At 43.1% G+C, this 26,505-nt stretch overlaps 1 protein-coding gene across 4 annotated transcripts in view; it reads left to right on the top strand.

Moving 5' to 3' along the window:
* UCHL5 (ubiquitin C-terminal hydrolase L5) overlaps positions 1–26,505 on the top strand; it is a 578,874-nt gene that overhangs the window by 512,237 nt on the left and 40,132 nt on the right. For all 4 annotated transcript variants that reach the window (XM_075321965.1, XM_075321962.1, XM_075321964.1 and 1 more), the window contains one exon: positions 6,832–6,934. In XM_075321965.1, the coding sequence (XP_075178080.1) occupies positions 6,832–6,934 (103 nt within the window). The remainder of the gene's footprint in view (positions 1–6,831; positions 6,935–26,505) is intronic.

Genomic DNA, 26,505 nt, shown 5'->3' with positions numbered 1-26,505 from the left:
CAAGGGATTAGAACTCCAAAAACCTGATGCATGAGAGCAAAGTATGACTTGCGCCCATTGCAGACTCTCCAGTTTGAACAGGTCAGACAAGAAAGCTGTGGAAAAAAAGCGCATATAGGGTCTTACCCCAGTATATAAGGGGTGGGAGGAGGGTGAAACTACTCACCAGATATCGTTGTGAAAGTCACAACAACTGTAGTTGCATGTAGAATCTTATCAAAGGCTGCAGCCACCCAAAACGGCAGATAACAGAGAGCATGAGAGAGGGGTGTTTAATACTGCGCCAAAAGATCACTGGAACAGATGTTTAGATTAATGTATCTTTATTTTCATCCAGGTCTTCGCGTTTCAGGAGCCACTGACCCCTTCCTCAGCACCGTCAGGAAAGACAAACATCAAATCTCATCGATTTGATGTTTGTCTTTCCTGACGGTCCTGAGGAAGGGGGCAGTGGCTTCTGAAACGCGTAGACCTGGATGAAAATAAAGATACATTAATCTAAACATCTGTTCCAGTGATCTTTTGGCGCAGTATTAAACACCCCTCTCTCATGCTCTCAGTTATCAGTTTGAACAGGTGAAACAAGGGATAATGAAGAAACTACCCAACATAAATAACGAATATGAGGCAAATCAGATGGATGCGATCATATTAAGGGATATCAATGCCTCAAATATATCAAGTCTTTATGGGAATATGAAAGAAGTGTTAGTCCCTAACAGATCAGGAAAATTTTTGGAAGGGTGGGCAAGGCAGTTGGGAGATCAAGAGGGGGAGGAGAAGATTTTGCTAGGTTGGATGGTGTTGAGGAAGAATGTGAATAAGAACTTAAGGGACATTCTATTCAGGCTCATGGATAGAGCTATCTATGGATTCAACATATTGAACGCTAGGCATCCTGAAAAATTGATGAGTTGTCCAAAATGTGGTACGGAAAAAATCAGACCTATATCATGGGTTATGGCAGTATGTGAGTATTGAAAGATTTTGGAAGCAAGTCCAGGGGGTAGTGAGGAAAATCTGGAACAGAAACGTTGAGATGGATCCAATGGTTTGGGTATTTCACTATCCGCATCAGGAGGAGGGACAGGAAGGGGGGGACAAGTTACCGAAACTTTTCCATGATATAGCAATGATAAGCAAAGGGGCAATTCTTCAGAAGTGGCTTGTGAAGGAAATACCAACGAAAAAAGAACTGGTTAATCAATTGAAAAAAAAAAAACGCTTATGTTGGAGAAGGTGATGGTGGAGAGATGCAAAGAGAGGATGACAGCAAAATTTTTTTAGTAAATAGAGAGAGTTTATAAGTGTTATATGTTCAAGAGAAGAAATAATGTCCACATTTGTGTCCCCGGAATGGTATATGAAGGAAGATCTGTCAGGGTCTCTGGGCAAGCTGAAAGTATAGTTGGCTAAATTCTTGGTCGTGTCGCATGGAGAGGGGAGGGGAGGGATAGTGTTTATAAGTAATCTTTGTTACAAGTTATGAAGGAAGGCTGAAGGGGGGCAGCAGAGATTGAACAATGGAAATATACAATGCCGAAGAAGGGGAAGGGGCAAATTTGATGACAGTGATAGATATTTGGTTGATAAACTGTAGAGACTGTCATTTGCTATTTTGATTTGTTGACCCGTATTTTCTTCATTCTGTACCCTATTTTACCATTGCAAGAAAATAAATATTTGGTTTAAAAAAAAAAAAACTCCAACTCATCCCGCAAAAAACAATCCCTCACATGAGTGTCGGCAGAAAAATAAAAAAAACTATAGTCTTCAAAATCCTGAGATACAAAAAAACCCTTTGTAAAAAGCGTTTTTGGTGTGACAGGCGCCAAAACTAAAAAGAAAATATATAAACCTGGTATCGCTTTAATCGTACTGACCGAAGGAATAAAGCCGCCTAATCACTTACACCTTGCGAGGTGAACGGTGTAAAAAATAAATAAATGCCAGTTCTTCAGCCACTATTTATTTGTTCATTCTGTCTCTAAAAGATCGCAGTATGGCACGGCTCATATTTATCCTGCGCACCACGCTGAGCACTTGTACCGCGATTACATGTAAGGGTGTCTGACCAAGATCAGGAATAGCAGCATATTTGACACAGCGTCTTTTTGCTGAGTCCAATCCGCTGCATTGTGCGGTACAAGGACAGTAGATGGATTGATAGAAATCCCCTGGCCACTGTGCTTTTCTCCACAGCGTAAACTGACCTACTGCATCTAGGAAAGCCGCGCTGCATGTCAGTTTAGAGACGTGAGTGTCCTCAGCTGGGAAAACAGAGTGTGCTACCTTATTAGTGAGTAGATCCGTCATAGGTTTCACCTGAATTGCATATTTTAGAGATGTAGATGGAAACCCCAATGTAAGCACCCAGCATAGAGCACAAGATAAATGTGAACTGATCCAAAATTGTCACCAAATAGCATTGAACTCCACTCACAAAAACACAAGTCCCCACTCAGGGCCGTCATTGAATAATAGAAATATAGGGGGCATCCACGGTACTGGTAGCACAAAAGCTCTCGAAAAACACTATGGCTCCCCCCCTCAAAAAAAAAATTAACAAACTCTGCACTCCCAATCCAAATGCCCCCCTTTCTTCTGAGCCCCACAATGTGCCTAAACTACAGTTAGCGTCCACATGTTTGGCATTGTTGTAATGAGGAGAGCTCACTTAAATGTATGAGGTGCAGGTTTACAGAAGCACAAGCTGGGTACAATGTATGGGCACTACAATGTACTGGGCACAAGGGCGTATTTGCCATTTTTAATTTTGCAACATTCAATGTTTGACACCATGGGCATTTTCCAGAGACTAAATAATCACTACACCCGTAGATGAATTCCCAGAGGGGTGTGATTTCTAAAATTTGGTTATTTGAGGGGGATTTCTTCAGTTCTGGCACTCAGGAGCTCCTCGAATGGAATCCACAAACTATTCTAAGAAAATCTGTGCTTCAAATATCAAATGGCGCTCCTTCCCCCTCTAAGCCCTGTTGTGCAGCCAAACAGCAGTCCCCAGGAACCCATTCCTTTGCACACAGCACGTTATGCCTTATGCCCGTCGGGACCTCTTTCCCATAACCAGAAGGGTTATTGATTTCAGGAGTACTGGAGCCATATTCCTGTAGGGCTCATATCCCTGACATACTTACCACTTTTTAGTCTGGGTACTTATGGACGCCTGACAATCACGGCTGTGAATTAATCGCACTGGCTACCTCAGAATATCCGCTACAGTACCTTACCCTGACCTGAATGGACTTAAACTAGTGGAATCCCCTTATGGTGACACCAGTTCTGACTACTCTTTCCTTATGGCAGTGGAATGATGCCTTAATTTACATACCCTGTACTCCTGTAACGATTATTCTGCATCCCCATAGCCAGGGGTGATATTGACCTCAGGAACATTGGAGCCATATACCAGTGGAAATTACACCCTTTACTCACTATCTTTATGTTCCTGCATCAATTGTGCCGCATTTCTGAGTACTTATCCATCAGTACGCCCTGCACTAAGATAAGTCCTGATTGAGGAAGACCGAATACGGTCGAAACGTTTGCTCATAAGGACAGTTTTTTTCTATGCAAATTTTGATGCTCATAAGGACAGTTTTTCTATGCAAATTTTGAAAAATAAATGGAATTGATTTAAGACTTTTTTCTGAGTATTATCTTTATTGGGGGTAGTGTGCTGGAGTTGTCCTCTTCCAAATGCGATTTGACATCACATGTGCTTTTAAAATCGCTGCAGAAACACTGCGGAATGGGTGCAGTGTTTATAAAAAAAAAAAAAAAAGCCGATTTCATGCGCTATGGCTGCTGCCCCCACCATACAGAGAGTGGGAGCTGCATCCAAAGCGCATGGAATAATTAACATGCACGGATTTGGGTCAAAATTTAGCATCCAAATTGATGCGTTCAAAAAAGCAACGTGCGCAAGGATTATGCACAATCTACATAGATTGTGCTGGGGACGCACGACGCATGCATTTACGCTGCAGTGCTAAATTCAGCATAAATGCATGCTATTATGTGCCGTCCCCACATCCGTAGCAGCCGGGCTGCTCGGATCCGGATCCGCAGTGTGGCTCGAGGGATTTTCCGGACCCGGGGGTCACGCGGACACTTCAAATAAAAGGACATATTTGTACGGGAATTGCCGTAGGCACTCTGTGATGCCACCCACAGTGTGTGGTGAGGTGTGGCACCACCACCACTGCTGCTCTGTGGCACCCAAGGGCGATGGGATGGCAGCTGGATGTTATCCCCTTCGTGGGTAGGGATGGTTACCCCGGGGCCCGGTGACTCTGTGCTGGGGACGGTGATAGCAGTGGCCGGCGTGCCTGGTCGGACCAGGGAATCTGTTTACTCACGATTAAATGAATCAGACAAGTCCAATGGTTAACCATGGTGCTGGCGGCCGGGTGTATTTTGGTCCCTCACCCGGGCTGATGGTCTGTGTCACTTTCCTCTCTACTGTGTTTTTGGAGTGATGGACTTCCCGGTGTAGAACACATGAGTCCGCTCCCGGTACTTCTGTTGGGAGCCTTGCCCGCTGACTGTGACCCGTGGGATCTACCGGGGCCTTGGCGGATGCCCTATCCCTCTCGGTGGGTGGTTGTCTGCTTTTGGGACTTTTGTTGGGACAGGACTTAAAATCCTGCCCTCAATTGATTAATTAGCTAGGCTGTTGGTTTCGGTCCTGGCTTCAGGGTCCAAGTACCCCCTCTGTGCACGGTTTCCGGGTCGGGTCTCCAGTGTCGGTACCGGCGGGCTCCAACCCTGTCCCGGTCCACCTCAGATCTCCGGCTGCCGTCTTCCCGTCTCCTGACAGACACGGACCACCGTCTGCCACCTAGCCAATACGCCAGGGCTCCAATCCCGACGCCTCTGCTCTCTGAACTTGAGCTTCACTTTCTCCTCCTGCTCCACTCCACTCGAACTCCTCTGAACTCCAACTAAACGCACTCTCTCTTTGATTCTTTTCCCGCCCTGGGTTCTCTAGACCCCCTAGGTGGGCGTTTTCCATCCGCCTGGTCCCGCCCACTGGTGTGCCTTTCCTACCCTGGGGGGGGTGACTAGGATTTGGTTAGCTTGGTGTAACCCTGTGAGGGAAGGTGTTGTGCGGGGGCCTACTCTGTTTGACCACCTGGGGGTGCCAGGGCGTCACAATTGCGAAACGTGCGCACAAGCCCAAAGAGTTTATAAACTTCTTGGGTGTGGTCTTGAGCAGTGTGAGGGGTGCAGCTTTTAGAATGTTGTCACTTTTGGGTATTTTTCTTCACTTAGGCCTCTCAAAGTCACTTCAAAGGTGATGTGGTCCCTTTAAAAAGAAAAATTTTTTTTTTTTAATTTTTTTGGAAAAATGAGAACTTGCTGATGAACTTTGAACCCTTCTAACCTCCTAACAAAAAAAAAATTGTTTAAAAACTTGTGCTGGTGTAGAGTAGACATGGGGGAAATATTATTTAGCAACTATCTTGTGTGACATAACTCGGATTTTTGGGCATAAAATTTCAAAGTTTGAAAATTCAAAATTTTCATATTTTTTTTGCCAAATTTCCACAAATAAACACAAGAAATATCAGCCTAAATTTACCACTTTCATAATGTACAATATGTCACAAAAAATCATTGTGAGAATCATCGGGATCCGTTGAAGCGTTCCAGAGTTATAACCTGTCAAAGTGACACTGGTCAGAATAGTAAAAAAATGGTCTGGTCATGAAGGTGTTTTAGTGCCCAGGGGTGAAGGGATTAAAGCACCACTCCAGAGTCTGTGTGTAATGTTTGTGTTTTTGTTTTGTTTTTTTTTATTTATTTTTTTTAAATTACTCCTTTTAGTTGTATTTTAAATCTAAATCCCCTGTCTTTATATTCACCTGCCGCTGTTGTCTTCTGTTATTGTGGTTAGACTCCTGTGCTTTGTGACCTGTTGGCAGATCCAATGTTTGGAGTGAGCAGGGGGGTCACAAATCAATGTAAGACCCTATGCGCAGTTTTTGATGAGTTTCCGGTGCAGTTTGTGGTGACCTTTTAGTCACCACAAAGGAACAATACATCTGGCATAATTGACAATAGTTCATCCCTGTACAAGTGGCCAGATTGACGCTGAGTTGTCACAAACATGTCATTGCTTGCTGTTTATCAATTTGAAAATGTTGACTGCCATGTCCAAAAGAAATTCTCAGTTCTACTGTATAGTGACAGTGGTTCTTTACAAGTGTAATGGAACAATCCCAAAATTTGACATCTTGTTTTGCATTGGCACTTCGTTTTTCCCCCTCTTCGAAGAGGAAAAACTTTATTTCTCTGCTAACCTATTCATGGGAGTTGAAGTTTAGGATGATGTCATTCATCTTACCATACAATGTACTGGAAAACGGGGAAACAAAATTCATAGTGCGGTGAAAGGATGAAAAGAAGGAAAAAATGGCATTTGATATGTTTTGGGGGGTTTTTGTTTTTTTTCAAGGTTTTTTTTTAAGGTGTCTTGTTTGCTTATCTTTGGCAATTACATTACCTAATGTAGTAAAATTAATGAAAAGGAAAAGTTTATCGGTTGCCCATAGGAACAAAGGTTCTGCTCCCTTCTATTTACTTGTCTTTGTCATGTGCAGCAGGAAAGTTCTTGGCACATAGTACTAGTTTGCTGGCCCTTATTATAGTGTGTGACCTGTAAGAAGAAATTATACTGTATGGTAAGCATTAGCGCGTTAGCTGCATATTTTGAAAAATTGCACCATGTAATTGAGAAAACAGTATAACAGTTTGTAAACTAGAGCTATAGTGGTTGACTTTTTTTTTTTTCTTTATATACAGGTATTGTGAAGGGGAGATACGATTTAATTTGATGGCTATTGTTTCAGACAGAAAGAAGATTTATGAGCAGAAAATTTCAGAATTACGGAAACAACTTTTAGAGGTCTGTTGGGGAGGTTGACTAAAATGCTATTCATGGTATACACCAAATCTGTTTGCCGCATTTTACACCTGCTTTAAAATTTGTAAGATGTGGTAAAATGTGCCAAATTTGATTTGTGATATTTTTTTTTCTGTCAAATTTTATGTATCGTACCTCTGCCATGAAGGGAAGCAAAAGGTGTCCGATACACAGCCATGTAGTCGTGTGTATTTTCCTTACTTTGACTCTTCTTAGAAAACCTACTTCTAAAATGCCAGTTGCAGACTATAGAGCTGACTTATTAAGACTGGGGTTGCGCATGTCAGTCTTAATGAACAGACTCGTTTGACTACAATGCGCCCAATTCATTGAGACACTCCACTTAATTAATTAAATATCTCTCTTAGGCCTTGTGTGCACGCTGTGTTTTTTACCGCATTTTTTTGGTGTAGTTTTGTACCAAAACTGCATGTATTTCCTTTCCCAGCAAAGTCTGAGATTTCATTTTTGCTCAGCGCACGTTGCAGTTTTTTGGGGTTTTTTTGTTGCATCTTTGTGGTGACCACAAAGATGCAGCATGTCAATTCTTTTTGCATTTTGTCCCTGCGTTTCTCACTAGTGATGGGAGGACTCACAGATCAATCCTTCGCCAACTCTAGGTTGGCGGGGTATTGATCCCTGGTATCTGGCAAGATGCCGGTCCCCATATAAAGTCTATTTGGACCAGAATCCAGCGCAAAGGGATAGTAGAAAATGCTTCATATTACCGATTCACTGGGGCGGCTGTTACACTGCTCCCACGGCCTCTTGTTCTTCTTACTGGGCAGATCATTAGGCTCATACATATTCACTACTTACCCCGCCCACCGGCATCTGTGATTTGGTTGCAGTCAAACGAACCCCCACGCTTTTGTGAAAGCATGTCTGAGGCTTCCAATCACAGATGTCAGTCTGCAGGTCTATATCGTACAGTAAAATAAAAAAAATTGGTTTAGGATCCCCCCATATTATGATACCAGCACAGATAAAGCCTAACAGCCGGGGGCTGTTTTTTTTCAGGCTGGGGTTACCCATCGTTATTGTGCGCCCTCCCCAGGTTAAAAATATCAGCCTACAGCCCCAGAATTGCCACATTCATTAGATGCGACAGTCCTGGCACTTCACTGAGCTATACCCAATTGCCCTGATGCGGTAGCAATCGGATCAATAAGGAGTTAACGGCAGCCCACAGCAGCCACTAAGTCCTGGATTAGTAATGGCAGGCGTCTGAGACACCCCCATCACTAATCTCTAAGTGAAAAAAAATAAACACACTCCAAAAATCAATTATTTGAAATAAAAAACAAAACAGCACCCTCTTTCACCTTTTTATTAACCCCAAAACACCCCTGCAGGTCCGACATAATCCACACGAGGTCCCACAATGCTTCCACCACTGCTACATCTGAAGCTCACAGCGAGTGCCATAGAACATGACTAGCTGCTGTGAGGTTCAGGCAGCAACTGAGCTGTAATCAGCGGTGACGTCGCTCAGGTTAGTCGCGGCCACAGCTGGAGTCCTCCACCTGTGACCTCAAATCACTTGAGTGATGTCACCACTGATCGCGCAGCTCACTTCAGTCGCTGCCTGGAGATGACAGCGGGCAGTCATGTTCTATGGCACTCGCTGTGAGCTTCAGATGTAGTAGTAGTGCTGGAAGCGTCATGAGACCGCGTGTGGATTATGTCGGATTTGCAGGGGTGTTTTGGGGTTTAATAAAGTGGTGAAAGAGGGTTGGTTTTTTACTTTTATTTCAAATAAGGATTTTTTTGGGTGTTTGTGTTTACTTTTACTTACAGATTAGTGATCTCATAGACACCTCCCATTACAAATCTAGGGTTTAGTGGCAGCTGTGGGCTGCCATTAACTCCTTATTACCCCGATTGCCACCACACCTGGGCAACGGGAAGAACCAGGTCCAGTGCCAGAATTGGCACATCTAATAAATGCGCCTCTTCTGGGGTTGCTGCGTGTTGCTATAGTTATACTGGAAAGGGCCAAATAACCATGGCCATTCCTACCCTAATAATATCACCCCCAGTTGACTGCTGTACCTTGGCTGATTTTAGAAAAATAGGGGGGTGACCGCGTCATATTTTTTTTTTTTTTTTTACCAAAAAATAATTTGAAAAACATCTGGCCAAGCTAGATATCGCTCTTATATCAAACTACAGTGGAACCTTGGATTAAGAGTAACTTGGTTTGAGAGCGTTTTGGAAGACAAGCAAAGCTTTTTACAAATTTATAACTTGGTTTAAGAACAATGATTTGCAAGAAGAGCAAATACTCACCGTGCACACTTCCGGTTCTATCCTTTCACCACGCTCTGACCCGCTTTGGAGGTAACTTTCTGTACATATGTACTGTATACGCTATACCATGTACAGTACAGAATATACTATATAGCATATCTATCAATTTGCATTTGTGCATACAGTATTGTACTGTCTTTCCGCTAACCAGTGCAGCACATTGCTTATACTGTACCTATCGCACACCAACAATTCTATTGTAAGCTGAAGTGCAGTTTAATTTGTTTTATATGGTTTTTACTGTACTATACAGTATTTTGTATTAGTGTACTGTAATAATTTTATATGAATACAGGACATTATTTTGTATTACTGTAATAAGTTTGTATAAATACAGTAAATATTTTTGGGTTGGGGAATGAATGTTCTGTGTTTCAATTATTTACTATGGGAAAATTTGCTTTGATATAAGAGTAACTTGGTTTTAGAGCGCACTCCCGGAACCAATTATGCTCATAATCCAAGGTTCTACTGTATTCTATTATTTCTTTCCATCTACACTATATATCCTATCTATTCTATAAATGGATTTGACTTAAAAAAACGCATTAGCAAAAACGCGGTCAAAAACTAAAATGCATTCGTGTTTTTTTGTTTTTTATTTTTTTGTGTGTGTGTTTGCCGCAGGTGCGTTTTTGGGTGCCAGAAACGTGCATTTTTGTGGTCACCACAAAGATGTAATGTGCACACAACCTTAAAGAGAATTGGTCACCATGTTTTTGCCTGCTAATATGATAGCCGCATAATGTAGGGGCAGAGATACTGATTCCAGCGTCGTATCCCTTATTGGGTTGCTTAGTGTACTTTTGATAACCTACTGCTGATTAATCAGTGATTTTATCACTAGAGGACTGCTTGGCATGCTGTCAGTTAGTCCAGCATATTTATGATCTCTGTGTAACGCCGTCCCCACTACTGATTGGCAGCTTGTTGCCCATATACACTGTACACATAAAGCTGCCAATCAGTGTTATGGGTGGGAATATAGAGCTCCACATTCAAATAACTGCTATATTGATTTTTATCAAAATGACAACAAACAGCTCAGTAGGTGACACAGCACTGGAATCGGGGTCTCTGTCTCTACATTATGCAGCTCTTAGATGGGGTAGGAAAATCCTGGTGACAGATTCCCTTTAACTGGCATGTGCTTCTTCCAGAAACCTACCACAGTCAGGAACTAGAATACATTTTTGGAGTAAGTTAAGACACTAAATGGGCTAACATTTAATGAATTTGATAGGCTGGCATAGCCATGCCCTGTCCTGCCCTTGAATCTCTCATTTTGGCATAGCTAATCACAACTAATGCAAAAAATGGCAACTATTTTTGCGGATCTCCAAAGTTGCACAAAAATATTCCTATATAGTAAGGTGTTTTACTCCAGAACTGTGGTTTAAGACCAGTCCAAAAAACAGATCACTAGCAGTTTCTCCATTTTGCTGTTTGAATTGCATAACTGGAGGCTTTTTATTACATTTTTCTTGTAAATAATATGAAAAGATATTGTTTATTTTTATATAATATATATATTACGTGTGTATATATCATCCTGTGATTTCCATAATTCCAAGACTTTTCCTTCTTGTGTTGCAATTTTTACCCCTTCACGACCAAAGACTTATTATATACACATAATAATAAAAAAATTCACTTATATAGCGCTATTAAAACCACAGCACTTTATATACCATGGCAACAACTGAGCTGAGTGCTGAACAGTGAAGGAGATTGAAAAATTGCACTGAGCTGTTTTATCCATGTTCTCTGCTGTCATTTGTTAGATCGTGCAGTCAGCATTTGATAGCACGATCTAAGAGGTTAACTGTTAGCTGCATATGTCTGTTGATCAGATCAGCAGATATGTGCTGGGAATAATGCAGAAGGACGTGTGTGTGTGTGTGTGTGTGTGTGTGTGTGTGTGTACATGAACGTAAATGTGTTTGTACTTGAATGTGTGTGAGTACATGAATGTGTATATGTGTGTTTACATGAAAGTGTGTGTATGTATGTGTGTAATATGTGTGTGTGTGTGTGTATGTATGTATGTATATTAGGGTGACTGCAAAAAATCGATGTCGGAATTTTGTCCGTCTGGACCCCACAAAACGATTCCCCTTTCCAGATATTAAGATAGCCAAAATTTGAGCTCGATCAAACGACGTTAACCCGTGCCGCTCATCGCTCACAGTTTGAAAAAAATCCAAATTTTTGGCCAAAAAGCTGACATATGGAGCCATAACTCCAGAACGGTAAATAATAAAAACACGCTTAATATCTCAAAAGAAGGCTAATGTTGTTCTTCAAAATTTATATTTTATACATAATTGTTATTTTAAGTCAAACTGAGTTACAACAGCTTTTAGCCCCAAGAACGTGACCTGGTACCACTAGGAGCATACTTCATATATTTTGTTATTAAGTGATAAATTTTGGGGGTTTTTTGGTATATTTTTGAGTTTAAAGTAGAAATATAACAAAAAAAACAAGTAATACTGATAAGTCTAAGGACATTTTTTATTTTAAAATATAAAAATGAGGTATATAATACATACAAAACAGACGCAGAAAAGATACAGACGTAGTACCTACATGAGTTGATAATTTTACATAGTTATCTAACCTATTCTAGAGCTTTTGTTAAAGTAGTTTTTGAAACGTTAGAATATAATGCTCGGCATTTGCTTACAACTTGCAGGACATATTGCTTTTGTTCTTCATCTTTTGCCAGAAGGTCGTTAAAGTCGGTTATTAATTTAACACCACGCTCAGCCATATCATTAACTACTTTTAATGTTTTGACAATTTTCAATCCTTCTTGGAAGTCATTATTTTGAGGCCAGGTGTATGGATTTTGTCTTAGGAAATCTGTTTTTATATTAAATCGGTCAAAGAATGTAAATGTTTTTTTAAGTAAATTTACCAATCCTCCATCAACTACCTCTTTTAATTTTTCTTTCCTAACTTTTGGATTTACAACCCTAGTGTGCTCTGATGGTTCATCTGTGCTACTGAGCAATTTATTAGCCATTAACAACTTTTCATCGTCTGTAATTGTGGGATCAAAAAACGATAATCCCACCAACTCTGCATTCAAATACCACAAATGGTTCGAAAATTTGGTCAGGGCTATTTCTGCAATGTCGTTGTCACATTCTTTATAGTCTAACAGACTATGCAAAATACCTAAATCTTGCTTTGGCGCAAGATGAGTTTTTGGAGCATTGAACCAAGCATTACAATAAATTTTAACTAGGAAAACAGAAATGGCACGCACAGAACTTTCTTCTTCTTTAGACATCTTAAATTGACGACGAAAAATGAACACTTTTAAGCAGTAAATAGCCTTTGCCATCCACCTAGCGTGATGAATGGCTCCTGGAGTTCTAAAACCCACAACATTGCCGTCTAGTGATCCAACAAATACGAGAACCAACTGCAACAGCTCCTTGTAGTCATCTCTGGGGTGGCTCTCAGTTAATTTGGTCTCGAATTCAGCAGTAACATTTGCAATTACTTCTGGAGTTAGCTGCTTTTCTGTTAGATTGTCACTGATACCTGTGTCGTATTTTCCTTTGTCCATCTTGGGCCACGCAGTGAGGAATCTTTTGAAAATGTCTGGATGAGGTCCAGTGGTTGATCCCATTTTTGTGTCGAATACGCCTCTTAACACAATTTCCAAGATATGGTGACAGCAAGCTAGGTGTAGCAATTCTCTTCCTAACATTTGCTCCAATAGGACGCATGCTCCTTTGAGTCTTCCCGTGTTCGATGCTGCAGTGTCGAAGCACATCACCTTGACGGTGTTGGGAAGACCCCATTCCTGTAGGCATTCATATACGGCTACGGCTTGCTCCTCTCCAGAGCTGCTTGCTGTTACTGGAACTCCCAGCAGCTGTTCCTTTTCGCCATATGAAATAGCAATAGCTATTCGCTCACATTGCTCATGTTTTAAAACACCCGGTAAAAGTTTACCGTCCCAATGGACAACCACGGGCTCTTTTTCAGGAATGTTTACTTTATCTAAAAAATGTTTAGTGTATTCTTCTCTGAACATTTGCCTTCTAGAATGTAATAAAGTTTTCGAGAATTTGTACTCAAGAGAGTCAAGGTTTAGGGCTTCTAGAGTAGCTATTAAAATTCTTGTGGCATTGCTGTCGGATACCTTACATCGATCTAACACAATGGATAATTTCATGTTTAAAATCTCTTTAACTCCCCTTGCGAATGAAACGTTCATCCTCTTGCTCTCAGATGGTCCTGGATCTTCTGCAGCTTCTTCAGGGATGTCCATTTCCTCCAAGCTCTCAAGTTTCTGGTAGATGCTGTCCTCTTCAGTATCTTCTTCTTTTCCTTTTTCGAGCTGGTCTTCATCATCCGTCTCTAAGAAGCAACAAAAGAAAGAAAAAAAAAAAGACTATAAAAACTTGTCGTTTTAGCAGAATAGTAATAATACATAGGTACTAAATTACCTACTTCTAATTATCAATAGGTATTATTTTAAGAATATAAACTCAATCATAAAGATGCCAAATGATGCTCTCATACAGAGCGAAATGAGAAACTGTGGAAAAGAGAAGCGCAATAGGGTCTTACCCGAGTAATGTTTAAGGTGAAATAATGAATATCACTCACCCAGAAAGTTGTGACAGTCACAACTACTATGCAGGCAGAAAAATCCCGGCCAAAGGCAGCAGCACCCAAAATGGCTGATAACAGAGAATGGTGAAGTAGGGCTTGCACGGCCGCGCCAGTGACCACTCTGACCAATGAGAGTTAATGTTCCTTTATTTCATCTTTAGGTCGACGCGTTTCTGGAGTCTCTGCTCCCTTCCTCAGGACACACAGGAAAAAAGTACATCAAATCATTTTGATGTACTTTTTTCCTGTGTGTCCTGAGGAAGGGAGCAGAGACTCCAGAAACGCGTCGACCTAAAGATGAAATAAAGGAACATTAACTCTCATTGGTCAGAGTGGTCACTGGCGCGGCCGTGCAAGCCCTACTTCACCATTCTCTGTTATCAGCCATTTTGGGTGCTGCTGCCTTTGGCCGGGATTTTTCTGCCTGCATAGTAGTTGTGACTGCCACTGGCGCGGCCGTGCAAACCCTACTTCACCATTCTCTGTTAAATGATGCTCTCATGTACAATTTTCTTTCAATTATAATGAAAATATTTACTTATTTGTTTCTCTACTTTTTAGAATAATAATAATAAAATAAACTCCCCAATATCAAAAGTTTCTTCTTGGATTTGTCGGTTCATTTTTGCAAGTTCCTTTTGCGCCTTGATTTCTTCAGCTCGAGACAACTTGAGATCAACTCCAGCCATGGAACCTGGGCGGCCCTTCTGCCTCTGTTTCACGAGAAAATAGATAACAAAACAAGCGCACTATGAGAAGCATCTGTGGCAACCTTTTAGCATTTAGATAATAAGAACTGCTCACCTTTGCTGGTTGTGCGCCCCCGCACAACTTTAGTGAAAGTTTAACAGCCTGGGGTTCCTCCGATCTGAATCCTGTGTTCAGGCTTTAAGGATCCAGGCTTGGAGTATCGTTGTCGGCTACTGAGTTCCACTGGCACCATGGAATTCAGGTTTTTCATCCTCCATCCTCCAGCTAACCAGCTGGGTTCTTTGATGGGTCAGCAAGTCCTTTGCAGCTATTACCGAATCCCAGTATGGGGAAGGTAAATGGATAGATTGCTCTCGGTCTGATTATAGCGCAATAAGGAAGTCTGCTGGTATTATTTGTTGTACTTTATTATTTAAGTACTCCTATTAATACAACGCGTTTCAGCAGAAATGCTTTCATCAGGTACCTGATGAAAACATTTCTGCTGAAACGCGTTGTATTAATAGGAGTACTTAAATAATAAAGTACAACAAATAATACCAGCAGACTTCCTTATTGCGCTACAATCAGACCGAGAGCAATCTATCCATCTGTTTCACGAGAAACGCCTTATCTTCTTCCGATTTCATCAGAGCCAAGGCATCTTGTTGAGCAATATCAAAGAGATCATTCAACTTTTCAACAAACTGTTTAAATTTGTTCTTGGCCATTTCCGATGTTTTCTTCCGGTCTTTTTGAAGACTTCTCCACTTGGCATGAAGTTTTTCCAGCTTAGTAATTGCATCTTGCTCATGTTTAGTCGGGATTCGAGCTTTCCCCCAAAAAATGAACACTTCTCGTATGGTCAGTTTTGCTGATTCTCTTACAGTTAATTTCACAGTACGTAAATTATAAAATAAAGCACATAAGACTTGACGATTTGAGGGTAGTTTACAACCGGTGATCTGGTGAATGGGATAGCCTACAAGAAATATTTTATCCTTGTTCCGGCTTTGTACACCTGATGTGAATGCCATTTCAGAGTCCAATAGGTAAATAACAGTTAACTAGAAAAACGAAACAAAATATATTACAAACTTTAATTTCAATAAAATATTTTCAAATATCTTTTAAAATAATACTATAATAGCTATAAAAACAATAACACACACACTTGGAAAATTTAAAAAAAAACAAAACTGTTAAAATAACTTCACTGGATAATTGTTTGATCTAACCAGCTCAAAGACACTTTAGAAACTAAACTGAATAAATAAAAGGTCGGTTGTACGCTGACGTAAAATCACCATCCCTAAAATAGAAATTACATGCACCCTGTGTGTAACATATAAATTTTGAAGATCAACATTAGCTTTCTTTTGAGATATTAAGCGTGTTTTTATTATTTACCGTTCTGGAGTTATGGCTCCATATGTCAGCTTTTTGGCCAAAAATTTGGATTTTTTTCAAACTTTGTGCAACGAGCGGCACGGGTTAACGTCGTTTGATCGAGCTCAAATTTTGGCTATCTCAATATCTGGAAAGGGGAATCGTTATGTGGGGGTCCAGACGAACAAGATTCCCACATCCCCCCTATGAGATCCGGCCACCCTAATGTATATGTATATGTATATGTGTGTGTGTGTAATATATATATATATATATATATATATATATATATATATATATATATATATATATATGTACATATATATATATAATATAAAATTATATATAATATAACCGAGTGGAACGATGGCTCAGTGGTTAGCACTGCAGTCTTGCAGCCCTGGGATCCTGGGTTCAAATCCCACCGACAACCAACATGAGCGAGGTGTTTGTGTGCGTTTCCCACATGCCAAAGACTTACTAATAGGGAATTTAGATTGTGAGCCCCAATGGGGACAGTGTTGCCAACGTATATAAAGTTCTTTGGGATTAATGACGCTATATAAGTGAATAAATATTAGTACTATTATATTGCGTGTGTGTGTGTAATAAGTCTTTGGTTGTGAAGGGGTAAAAATTGCAGCACAAGAATGAAAAATCTTGGAATTATGGAAATCACAGGCTGAATAGACATGTTAACGATTAGCAAATGATGCAAAATATGGAAATAAACCTTTCAAAACATCTGTTTATTACATGTGAACACAACGCACAGAAATACACGTGCTTGATTGTCTTAGCATATTATAAATGTGGTTATTTAATGGGGGTCTGAGGTATAGTCTGCCATGCTGCATGCATTTCAGCATGTAACTTTACTGTTGTCGACTAATGATGGGCTCAGTTCTCAGTACTCGATCGAGCATCTGGGTGCTCAGGTACTTTCCGTGCTCAGACGAGCATCGCGGGTGCTCTGATGTCTCGTTCGTGAAGCAACAAAGGCAAAGCACAGTCTTGCTCCACTGCATGATGTGAGCAGGCATCCCTAGTGAGCCAATTTGCAGTCTCTGCCTCTCACCAGGATTAAGACAATTTTTTGAGGGGATCTAGTGTGTCTAACCCCCCCTCCCCTCATCCCTATTGTCGACCAATAATGTCCCAGATGTGTCTGATGGAAGACAAATCCCAAATCCGGAGAGAGACTGCATGATGAAACGTGTCTACACAGACTTCTCACAGTGGCACGAGCAACATGCAGCTTGGCATTGTACGAGGGGATGCTGATAGTCTTTGGCTTTACCCAGAAAGAAACTAGATAGGATGATGAAACTTTACATTTATTCAACATACTCTCCACTGATGACAACACACTTCTTACATCGGTATTCCAAGTTCTGTAAGCTTAACAAAAAATAGGATTGGGGTTGTGCCTCAAACCAGGCATCCGTTGCAGCCATGGCATCTGAAATGGTGTGAAATATGATACCCTTGAGGTGTTTCTTCAGGTTTGGAAACAGATAGTAGTCAGAGGGAGCTAGATCTGGTGAATAAGGTGGGTGGTCAATCAGCTGGAAGCCCAGCTCTACCAGTTTTGCCGTGGTCGCTTGTGCAGTGCGAGTGGAGGCGTTGTATTGCAGGAACAAGATTCCTTTGGACAGCTTGCCTCGCCTTTTGGCCTTCAGAGCTGCCTTGAATTGGTCCAAAAGTTCAATGTAATACCTTGCATTGATGGTGGAACCCTTTTGAAGGTAGTCCACTAGCAGCACACCCTCCTTATCCCAGCACACAGACGCCATCACCTTTTAGAGGCTGATTTTTGCACCCTGATCTTTTTTGGACAAGCAGAACCACTGTAGCGCCACTCTTTTGACTGCTCCTTGTTTTTAGCGTCTGTTTTTAGGGTCATACAAATAAATCCAGGTCTCATCCATAGTGACCAGTCGATCCAGGAAGTTCTTATCAGTCCGGAGACGCTGACCAATGGACCGGGAAGTTTTCACTCGCATGCTTCTCTGATCTGTTGTCAAACATTTGGGGACCCATTGCTTCATGTCCAAATGTTCATGGATAGTGACACAAACACATTCACAGGAAATCCCTATGATGTCTGCTATTGCTTTAGCTGAAATTTGTCGATTCTCCAGTATGAGGTTGTACACCACATCGACGATCTCCGAAACCACTCTTGGTCGTCCAGGACTTCATCATTGGTGCTAAAGTGACCCGTTTTAAATTTGGCAACCCAGTTCTTAACTGTAGAATATGAAGGGCATTGATCCCCCAATGTCTGCGACATATCACCATGAATATCCTTCGTGGATAGAGTTGATCGAACACGCCAAAAACCGGAATCGGCGGATCACAGCCAGATTTTAAAAAGAGTCCGATCCGCTCCGGAATTGGTGCCCATATAAGTCAATGGGGACCAAAATCCGGAGATTAAAAACATTTGTGGAAGGGATGGGGGGGTAGGAGCGAGCGCAGCATACTCACCAAGGTGGTGTCATGGCGGCACGCTCCTTCCGGGTCACGCTTTTCCCTTCTGGAGTTGACAATTCAATGTTCACTACTTTGCACACCCACTGGCGCGTGTAATTGGTTGCAGTTAGACGCACCTGTAAGAAACTGGAGTATACAGCAATGTTGTTCTTCTTAGTCAGTCCGAGTAAATAGTCCAGACAATCCTTAAAAAGCAGGAGCTAGGATTTATTCAAAGAGCATACAGCAGAGCAGATACAGAGGACAGGCATCGGAGAAGGATGTCACTCGCCGGTGACCAGTTGTAGAGGCAGTAGGTGGTTTAGCTATCTGGCCATAGCTATTTCGCGCCGAACTATGGTGTTAGCATATTTTAGACCTGGTTTAGACAAAGGGTCACATGTTGCAGAAAAGGGTGTAGATAAGTTACATCATTCTGCGGCAAAAAGGCGTTTACGGGTTAAACACAAAAGGATTACAGAACCAATATCTCCATTTACATATGCATCAACACTTAATTTCATGAAAACCATTAAGTTTCTATGTTCTCATCTACTTACGTTATTAATCACATTACATCACAGATAGATTGGAGAAAGGAGCACATGTGAAGAATTTTCGGGGATGGTATAGTCGGGGAAAGTGGAGCCGCTCACCTGGCGTGGTTGTGCACCCCTGCACAAGCGCGGTAATAGCGTGGATAAACTCCTGTTTCAGGTGCCAGGACGCTGGCGCGGGTAAGTCCATCTGTGAAGACTGGAGCTTCGTGGAGCAGTCAGATGACCGATCACCGGGGAGCCTGCACGCCGCTGAACCGGTTTGTGATTAATGCCTCCAAACAAAGCAGCTCCTGCCGTGAATCCCACAAGGGGAAAATGGATCAAGGAAAACTGAAAACACGGTCCGGAGGAGCGCTAGAGAAGCCAGGTTAAATGGTGAGTTTAAAAAATATTTTTCTTTTATTTAATAACCTACCACAACGCATTTCGATATGTAAAATATCTTCATCAGGTGGATATTTAATGAAATACGGGATGTGACATTTAAAGGGGCTAGTGTATTCCTATTGGACAACAGCGAAAGGGTTAGTAAGGTTAACCCTTGCTGGAACACATTAACCCCTTAAAAGATAATGTTAAAAACATAATATATCAAAATTAAAAACTTTTAATTTAATTTAAGTCACAGATATAACAAGAAATATAAAATGACAATAATAATACAGCAATAGGATATTAAATCAATAACCTTTACAGGTCCTCATGAAATTATACATATGAAGAAAAATGGATTTTGCCGCATGATATTAGATGACCATCCCGGTGCGATACCGGCCCTTCCCGTTGGCCTGATGCGGTGCCAATCGGGATAATAAGGGGTTAATAGCAGCACACACCTAAGGCCTAGGTTTGTGATGTCACAGGCGTCTATCAGATATCTGCATCACACAAACCTGTAAGTGAATGTAAATAAGCACACACACAGAAAAATCCTTTATTTGGAATAAAGTACAAAACACACACCCTCCTTCACCACTTTATTAACCCCAACACCCTGCAGCTCCGGCGTAATCCACACGAGGTCCCACAACAACACATCCAGCTCTACTACAACTCACAGCTAGCAGCCATAGAGAAGACCGCCAGCTCTGAATGTAGCCTATTACTGAGCCGCGATCAGCGATAACGGTCACAGGCTGGGGGGCTCGTCAGTCTAAAACCAATCACAGACAAGAGGACGACTGGTGGATGAGGAAAACACAGAAAGCTGTGTGTATGCAATGGACAGTACAGGAAGTGAATGCGCAACCCGGGAGCAGTGTGCCACCATGACACCGAGTCTCGGTAAGTATGAAACTCTCACTTATTTCTTTTTTTGTTTATTTTTACTTTAATTGCCGAATCCGGATCGTGCACCCAGAATCCTGGGTCCAGATCCGCTCAGCCCTATTCGTGGACTTTCCATGCAGAAACAAGAATTTTATTACTCCTCTGCTCTCAGTTGCTGTGAATATCACATTAGACTCTGACGTTTTGTTTTTCCGCGTGCGTAGAACACTGTTGCCATAAGCAACAAACAGAAAATTTTTAGAACATATATTAGAAACATAAGGCTTTCATGTGATGTAACAGTCGTTACCATAGAAACAAAAAGAAAAAAGATTAAAAAGCCAAAGACTTATCAGCAGCCCCTCGTAATGTTGAAAAGCTGCTCTAGGGACACTTGAAGGGATTCGGTCAGCAGGTTATGTAATCTGAAGGCCGAATGCAATTAGAGTTGAAGGGAATCTGTCACCAGGTTTTTGCTACTCATCTGAGAGAAGCATAATGTAGAGACAAAGACTGATTCCAGTGTTGTATCACTTATCGAGCTGTGTGCTGTCAGTTTAATAAAAATGATCAGATCTATCATTATTTAAAGAGTCCCCTTCTGTGATTAGCATATTCTGGATATGGAAATGTACACTGAAAGCCTGGTGTGGGTAGGGGCAGCTTTTTAAAGGGAACCTGTCATCAGAAATTTTGCTTTAAACCTTAACATTTTCCCCCTCTGCAGCTCCTGGGCTGCATTCTAGCAAGTTTCCTGTACTTTTTGTGGCCCCTTTTAAACCAAATTAAATACTTTATAAGCTTGTACCTTTTGCTATGTAAATTTTGTAAATCGTCCATGGGGGCGGGCTCTCTGCTGACCGTTGCTGTTCCTCCAGCACATTGACGCTGTCCCCCCCACGCTCCATTTCATCAATCAGGACGCCGCCCACTGCGCCCGAGGTGCCGCCCACGCCAGGATCGCTGGTGACGTGTGTCACAAGCACGAGATTATGGGCGGCGCTGTGATTGCATCGCAAGTGCCCGCCCATAATCTCATGGATGCGCTTTCCCCCACTGCCTCCAGCGTTCTGCGCAAGCGCTCGCCGGCCAAATGACCTGACGTCACCTCCTTCCCATCTTACCCTGCAGCAGGGCAAGATGGGAAAGAGGTGACGTCGGGTCATCTGGCCAGCAAGCGCTTGCGCAGAACGCTGGAGGCAGAGGGGAAAGTGCGGTCACGAGGTTATGGGCGGCACTTGCTGATGACACTCACAGCGCTGCCCATAACCTCGTGCCTGCGCAAAACGTCACCAGCGGTCACATGTGCACACAGTGCACAGTCCCGCTACAGTCGCACAGCGCATGCGTGGGACCACGGGCGCCCAGGGGCGGCGTCCTGAGATATGAAATTCAGTGTTGGGGGGTGGCGTAAATCTGCTGGAGGAACAGCAACGGTCAGCAGAGAGCCCGCCCCCATGGACGATTTAGAAAATTTACATAGCAAAAGGTACAAGTTTATAAAGTATTTAATTTGGTTTAAAAGGGGCCACAAAAAGTACAGGAACCTTGCTAGAATGCAGCCCAGGAGCTGCAGAGGGGGAAACTTTTTTAGTTTTAAAGCAAAATTTCTGATCACTGGTTCCTTTTAAGCTCTACTACATGGAAAAAAAAAACCCTTGGATTGTGTCAAAACATCTGCACCCAGTAATCTAAGCAGGGGTGGAATTCAGCCGGTTCAGGCCAACCATTTGTTAAAATAACAGCCGGTTCGCCGTCCGCGACCCAGTTCCCTGTATTCATTTGTATCGGCGTCTTTAAGATGCCGATACAAATTAATCCCTGTACCTCCGTGCACGCCGCACTTCCGGGTTCAGTGGAGGCAGTTTGCTCTCTGACCTGGTATCCAGCGGCGTGATGATGCTGCAGAGGTCATGGCAACGTGGGGAGATTACGTGTCAGTGTTCAGAGTGCCACGGAGGATGTCAGAGAATAGGCCGCCGGCACTTGGAGCAGGTAAGCGCTCAGTGAGCCGAAGATGCAACTCTGCAGGGCAGAGGAGGCCACATGGACCCTGCCGGGGAGAGGAGGCCACATGGACCCTGCCGGGGAGAGGAGGCCACATGGACCCTGCCGGGGAGAGGATGCCACATGGACCCTGCCGGGGAGAAGAGGCCACATGGACCCTGCCGGGGAGAGGAGGCCACATGGACCCTGCCGGGGAGAGGAGGCCACATGGACCCTGCCGGGGAGAGGAGGCCACATGGACCCTGCCGGGGAGAGGAGGCCACATGGACCCTGCCGGGGAGAGGAGGCCACATGGACCCTGCCGGGGAGAGGAGGCCACATGGACCCTGCCGGGGAGAGGAGGCCACATGGACCCTGCCGGGGAGAGGAGGCCACATGGACCCTGCCGGGGAGAGGAGGCCACATGGACCCTGCAGGGGAGAGGAGGCCACATTGACCCTGCAGGGGTGAGGAGGCCACATGGACCCTGCAGGGGAGAGGAGGCCACATGGACCCTGCAGGGGAGAGGAGGCCACATGGACCCTGCAGGGGAGAGGAGGCCACATGGACCCTGCAGGGGAGAGGAAGCCACATGGGGTGGGAGCCTGCAGGGGAGTGGAGGCCTCATGGAATCTGTATGGGATGGGATCTGTATGGGATGGGATCTGTATAGGAAAGGTTGTCTGTTCCAATTTGAGCAGGGTTCCTAACATTGTAGAAAAACTTTCATACAATATGCCAAGTAAATAAGTAACTGACAGTGACTAAAACAACTGGTACTTGATAGGACAGGGAAGGTATAGGAATAATAAGAAGGGGAAGGTTTTTATTATTAATTACTTGTATTTTGTGGTTGAGGAAAAAGCGCAAAAATGGGTGTGGCTAACAAAATGGGTGTGGTTTCAGAATGGGGTGTCCTTTTCAAATGGGCGGGATTTACAGAGAACCTGTTGTTAAAAATTTGAATCCCACCCCTGAATCTAAGTGATAAATATTTGGATTCAGGGCTACATTTTGCCTACATCATGCTGCTCTCAGAAAAGGTAGCAAAAACCTTCTGACAGATTCCCTTTAGGAGAAATGACTGTTACCACTGGTTCAAAATCAATGTAATGTTGAGCTCTGAGGGTACCTGTATCAAAGCTAAAATGTCCGGCTATCCTATATAATGCACACCTCCCACCGCTTAATTCTGGGAGTAGTAACAGTGTGACTTATTTTCCTGAAAACCTTGTCCTGAAGGCCAAAGATTGGTCTGTAGATTATTTGGTAATGTTTCTATCCCAGACAAAAGGCTCACTCTTCACTGTTGAGATAGACATCCACTGTTGTCTTGCTCTGCACCATGATAGCCTTTGAGAGTGGTCTCGTGAGGTCAGTGGAACACCTGCAGCTGGATATCTAGCTCATGGCTCAATGACCTGTAAACTCCTTCAGATGGTTTGTGCAGACACTGATGCCTGAGACTTGGTATGCAACATCCATTTCCACTTGCAGTACAGAATGGATCACTCCTGGAACCATTGGTATACTATTTTGTCTGTGTCTCGGTAGACGTTCTTGAATACCAATTCCAAACTGCATGTTACTCATGCTTCTGTGAAGAGCCTATGTAGGCCTAAAAGCGCTACCATAGTCTATCTCCAGATTTGGCCCAGAAGTGCTCAATGGCAGCCATCAATGGTCGCCAGTTGCAAAGGGAGCTAAAAGAAGTGGATCTTGATGGGATGTGTATGCCCACGTGAATTCAGGGTAGCAGAATATTGTTCAATCGTTAATAACCTCATTGATGGCATTCCAAGGTGTGTAAGTTTCTACATATTGCACTATTTGATACTGAATAAATTGACACTGTTTTGAAAAACTTGTTTCCATTTTTTTTCATCATTTGCATATGTCAATCTTCGTTTTTTCTTTTCAAAATTTCTCCTATCTTGCTTGGTGTTGCGATTTCAGTATTTAAACCGGTAGCATGGTGGCTTAGTAGTTAGTACTGTAGCATCATTAATTCCACAGTGCTTTACAGAGATTAATATCACTGCCCCATAGGGGTTCACAGTTTGAAGTCCCATTAGGATGTCTTTGGAGTGTAGGGGAAAAACTAGAGTACCGTGACACAAACACAGGGAGAGTGTACAAACTTTGTGCAGATGTACTTGGGGAGATTTTAACCCAAAACGCTGCAAGTCTACAGTACTAACCATTGTGTGTGTTGTACTGTAATAAGTACTGTGAATAAAACAATGAAGCAATAGGTCCATGCAATGAAGTTTAGGAGTATGAAGGTAGAATTGAGGAGAAAAAAAAGGTAAGTGGGCCAGGGTTTGGTAACCTACGTGTCGATGAAGGGGAGTGGTGTGGAGAAGAGTTGCTAGGGATCTGCCTCTTGGACTTATTATCCTAGTTGCGTGGACCCTCACTGTCTTTTTAAAGTAATGTGTCCCTGAAATGCAGCATTTTAGAGTAAAATGTGCAAGCTGCAATAACACAGTCAGTGTCTGATGCATACTAATTATGTAATAATCAAGGCCACTACATCAAATAGTTTTTTATCGTTTAAAAAATAAAGTTAAAAATGACTTCTGGAAGCACTTCCACTCATGGCCTGTTAGTGGTATTCAATTACAGTGGACAGGACACAGCTGAGCAGTTTTTGGACCATATTGGCAAGAATTCTGGTGGGGGAGAAGGCATGTGGTGGAGGGCAGTACGGAGCAGTCAGTGGTAGTAGTCGTAGCAGGGGTCAACAGGCCGCAGCGCAGCCGTCCGTTAACTTTAATTTCTGGATTGCTTCAGTCCGCGTCTCGCCGGGACGGTACTCATCCCATAGAGGTTCCTTCTACTCCTTCTCTAACATAACTTAGCAGCTGTCCGTACTTAAGGCACCTGGGTTCTATCTGACACCTCTAGGCCTCTCATTCCTCCACTACACTTCACTCTGTCACTGACCGGTTCATGAAGTCCATTGAGCCACTTCAACCCACCCACATGGGATGCTAGCCCATACGAAGGATCGCAACCGACAGGGCTCTGCCATTCCTGCCCAGGCCATCCAACCATACCCTACTCCTTGAGGGCGCACTGACCTTCAGTAAGCAGAGGAAATCGTTGAGTATTGTGAGCCATATAATACGGACGGCAGACCCCCGACCGTCAGACTAAACCCCTCTTCTTGGGGACACAGTTGGACAATTCGGAACGGATCCTACGTGTCATAGCCACAGGGGTGACCCTTATGATCAGATTCTTCAAATGGGGTATTCTCGCTGTTTCTCCACTGGGACTCTCCTGTCCTTCTTTTCTCTACCTTTCCTTTTTATACTCTCCACTCTCCTACTACTACTACTCTCTCCCTGCCCACCCAGGTGCTAGGACCTTCATGCTACACCTCTGCCACCTGGTGGCGGTTTTACACAACACATTTAAATTTTATCAATTATACACAAACCACTAGTGTGCTGGCTACAAATGCAGGGGTGGGCCTAACTCAACCCCTTCCCCTACGGTCATATATACTGTATATGTATTTTCTTTTATCTTATGCTACCAGTTTAACAATTCTTCTAATTGCTGAAAAGCTACACTAGACCGCCGCTTTGTTGTAAAGCAGCTGTCACATTTTTCTTCTAGGCTATATTTACACGTGGTGTTTTTGCTGCCTTTTTTGTGCAAAAAAGATGTCTAAGGCTGCTTTCACACATCCGGTTTTTCCTGTGCGGCACAATCCAGAGCTTTGCAGAAAAAACACAACCGTTTGGTTTTTTTGCCGCCGGTTGCGGCTTTTTTGCATAGACTTACATTAGTGCCGTATTGTGCCGCATGGGCTTGCGTTCGGTTTTTGCCGCATGCGGCAGATTTCGCCGATGCAGCGGCCGGATGGAACGTTGCCTGGCGCGTTTTTTCGTCCGGCAAAAAAAAACGCATCGCGCCGCATCTGGTAGATGCGGCGTGATTTGCAATGCATGCCTATGGACGCCGCATGCGGTGTCCTGCGGCAAACACCGCATCCGGCCGCCGCATGCGTTTTTTTCCACTGCGCATGCTCAGTAGCCTGCCGCAAGCGGCAAAAACCAGACGGGCCGCATGTCAAAAACTTATGCAAAGGATGTGTCGCGGGCGGAGGGGACGCGCTCTCCACCCTCGGGTCCGGGGCTTCTGCTGCTGCTGCTCGGTGGCTCGAGCGGTGGGCCGGACCCGGGAACTTGAGCAGCGCTCCTCACCCGTGAG

The sequence above is a fragment of the Anomaloglossus baeobatrachus genome, chromosome 8, assembly GCF_048569485.1.
Source record: "Anomaloglossus baeobatrachus isolate aAnoBae1 chromosome 8, aAnoBae1.hap1, whole genome shotgun sequence".
Lineage (NCBI taxonomy): Eukaryota > Metazoa > Chordata > Amphibia > Anura > Aromobatidae > Anomaloglossus > Anomaloglossus baeobatrachus.
The sequence above is the reverse complement of the archived record's forward strand: the minus strand, read 5'-3'. Positions and strand labels throughout refer to the sequence as shown.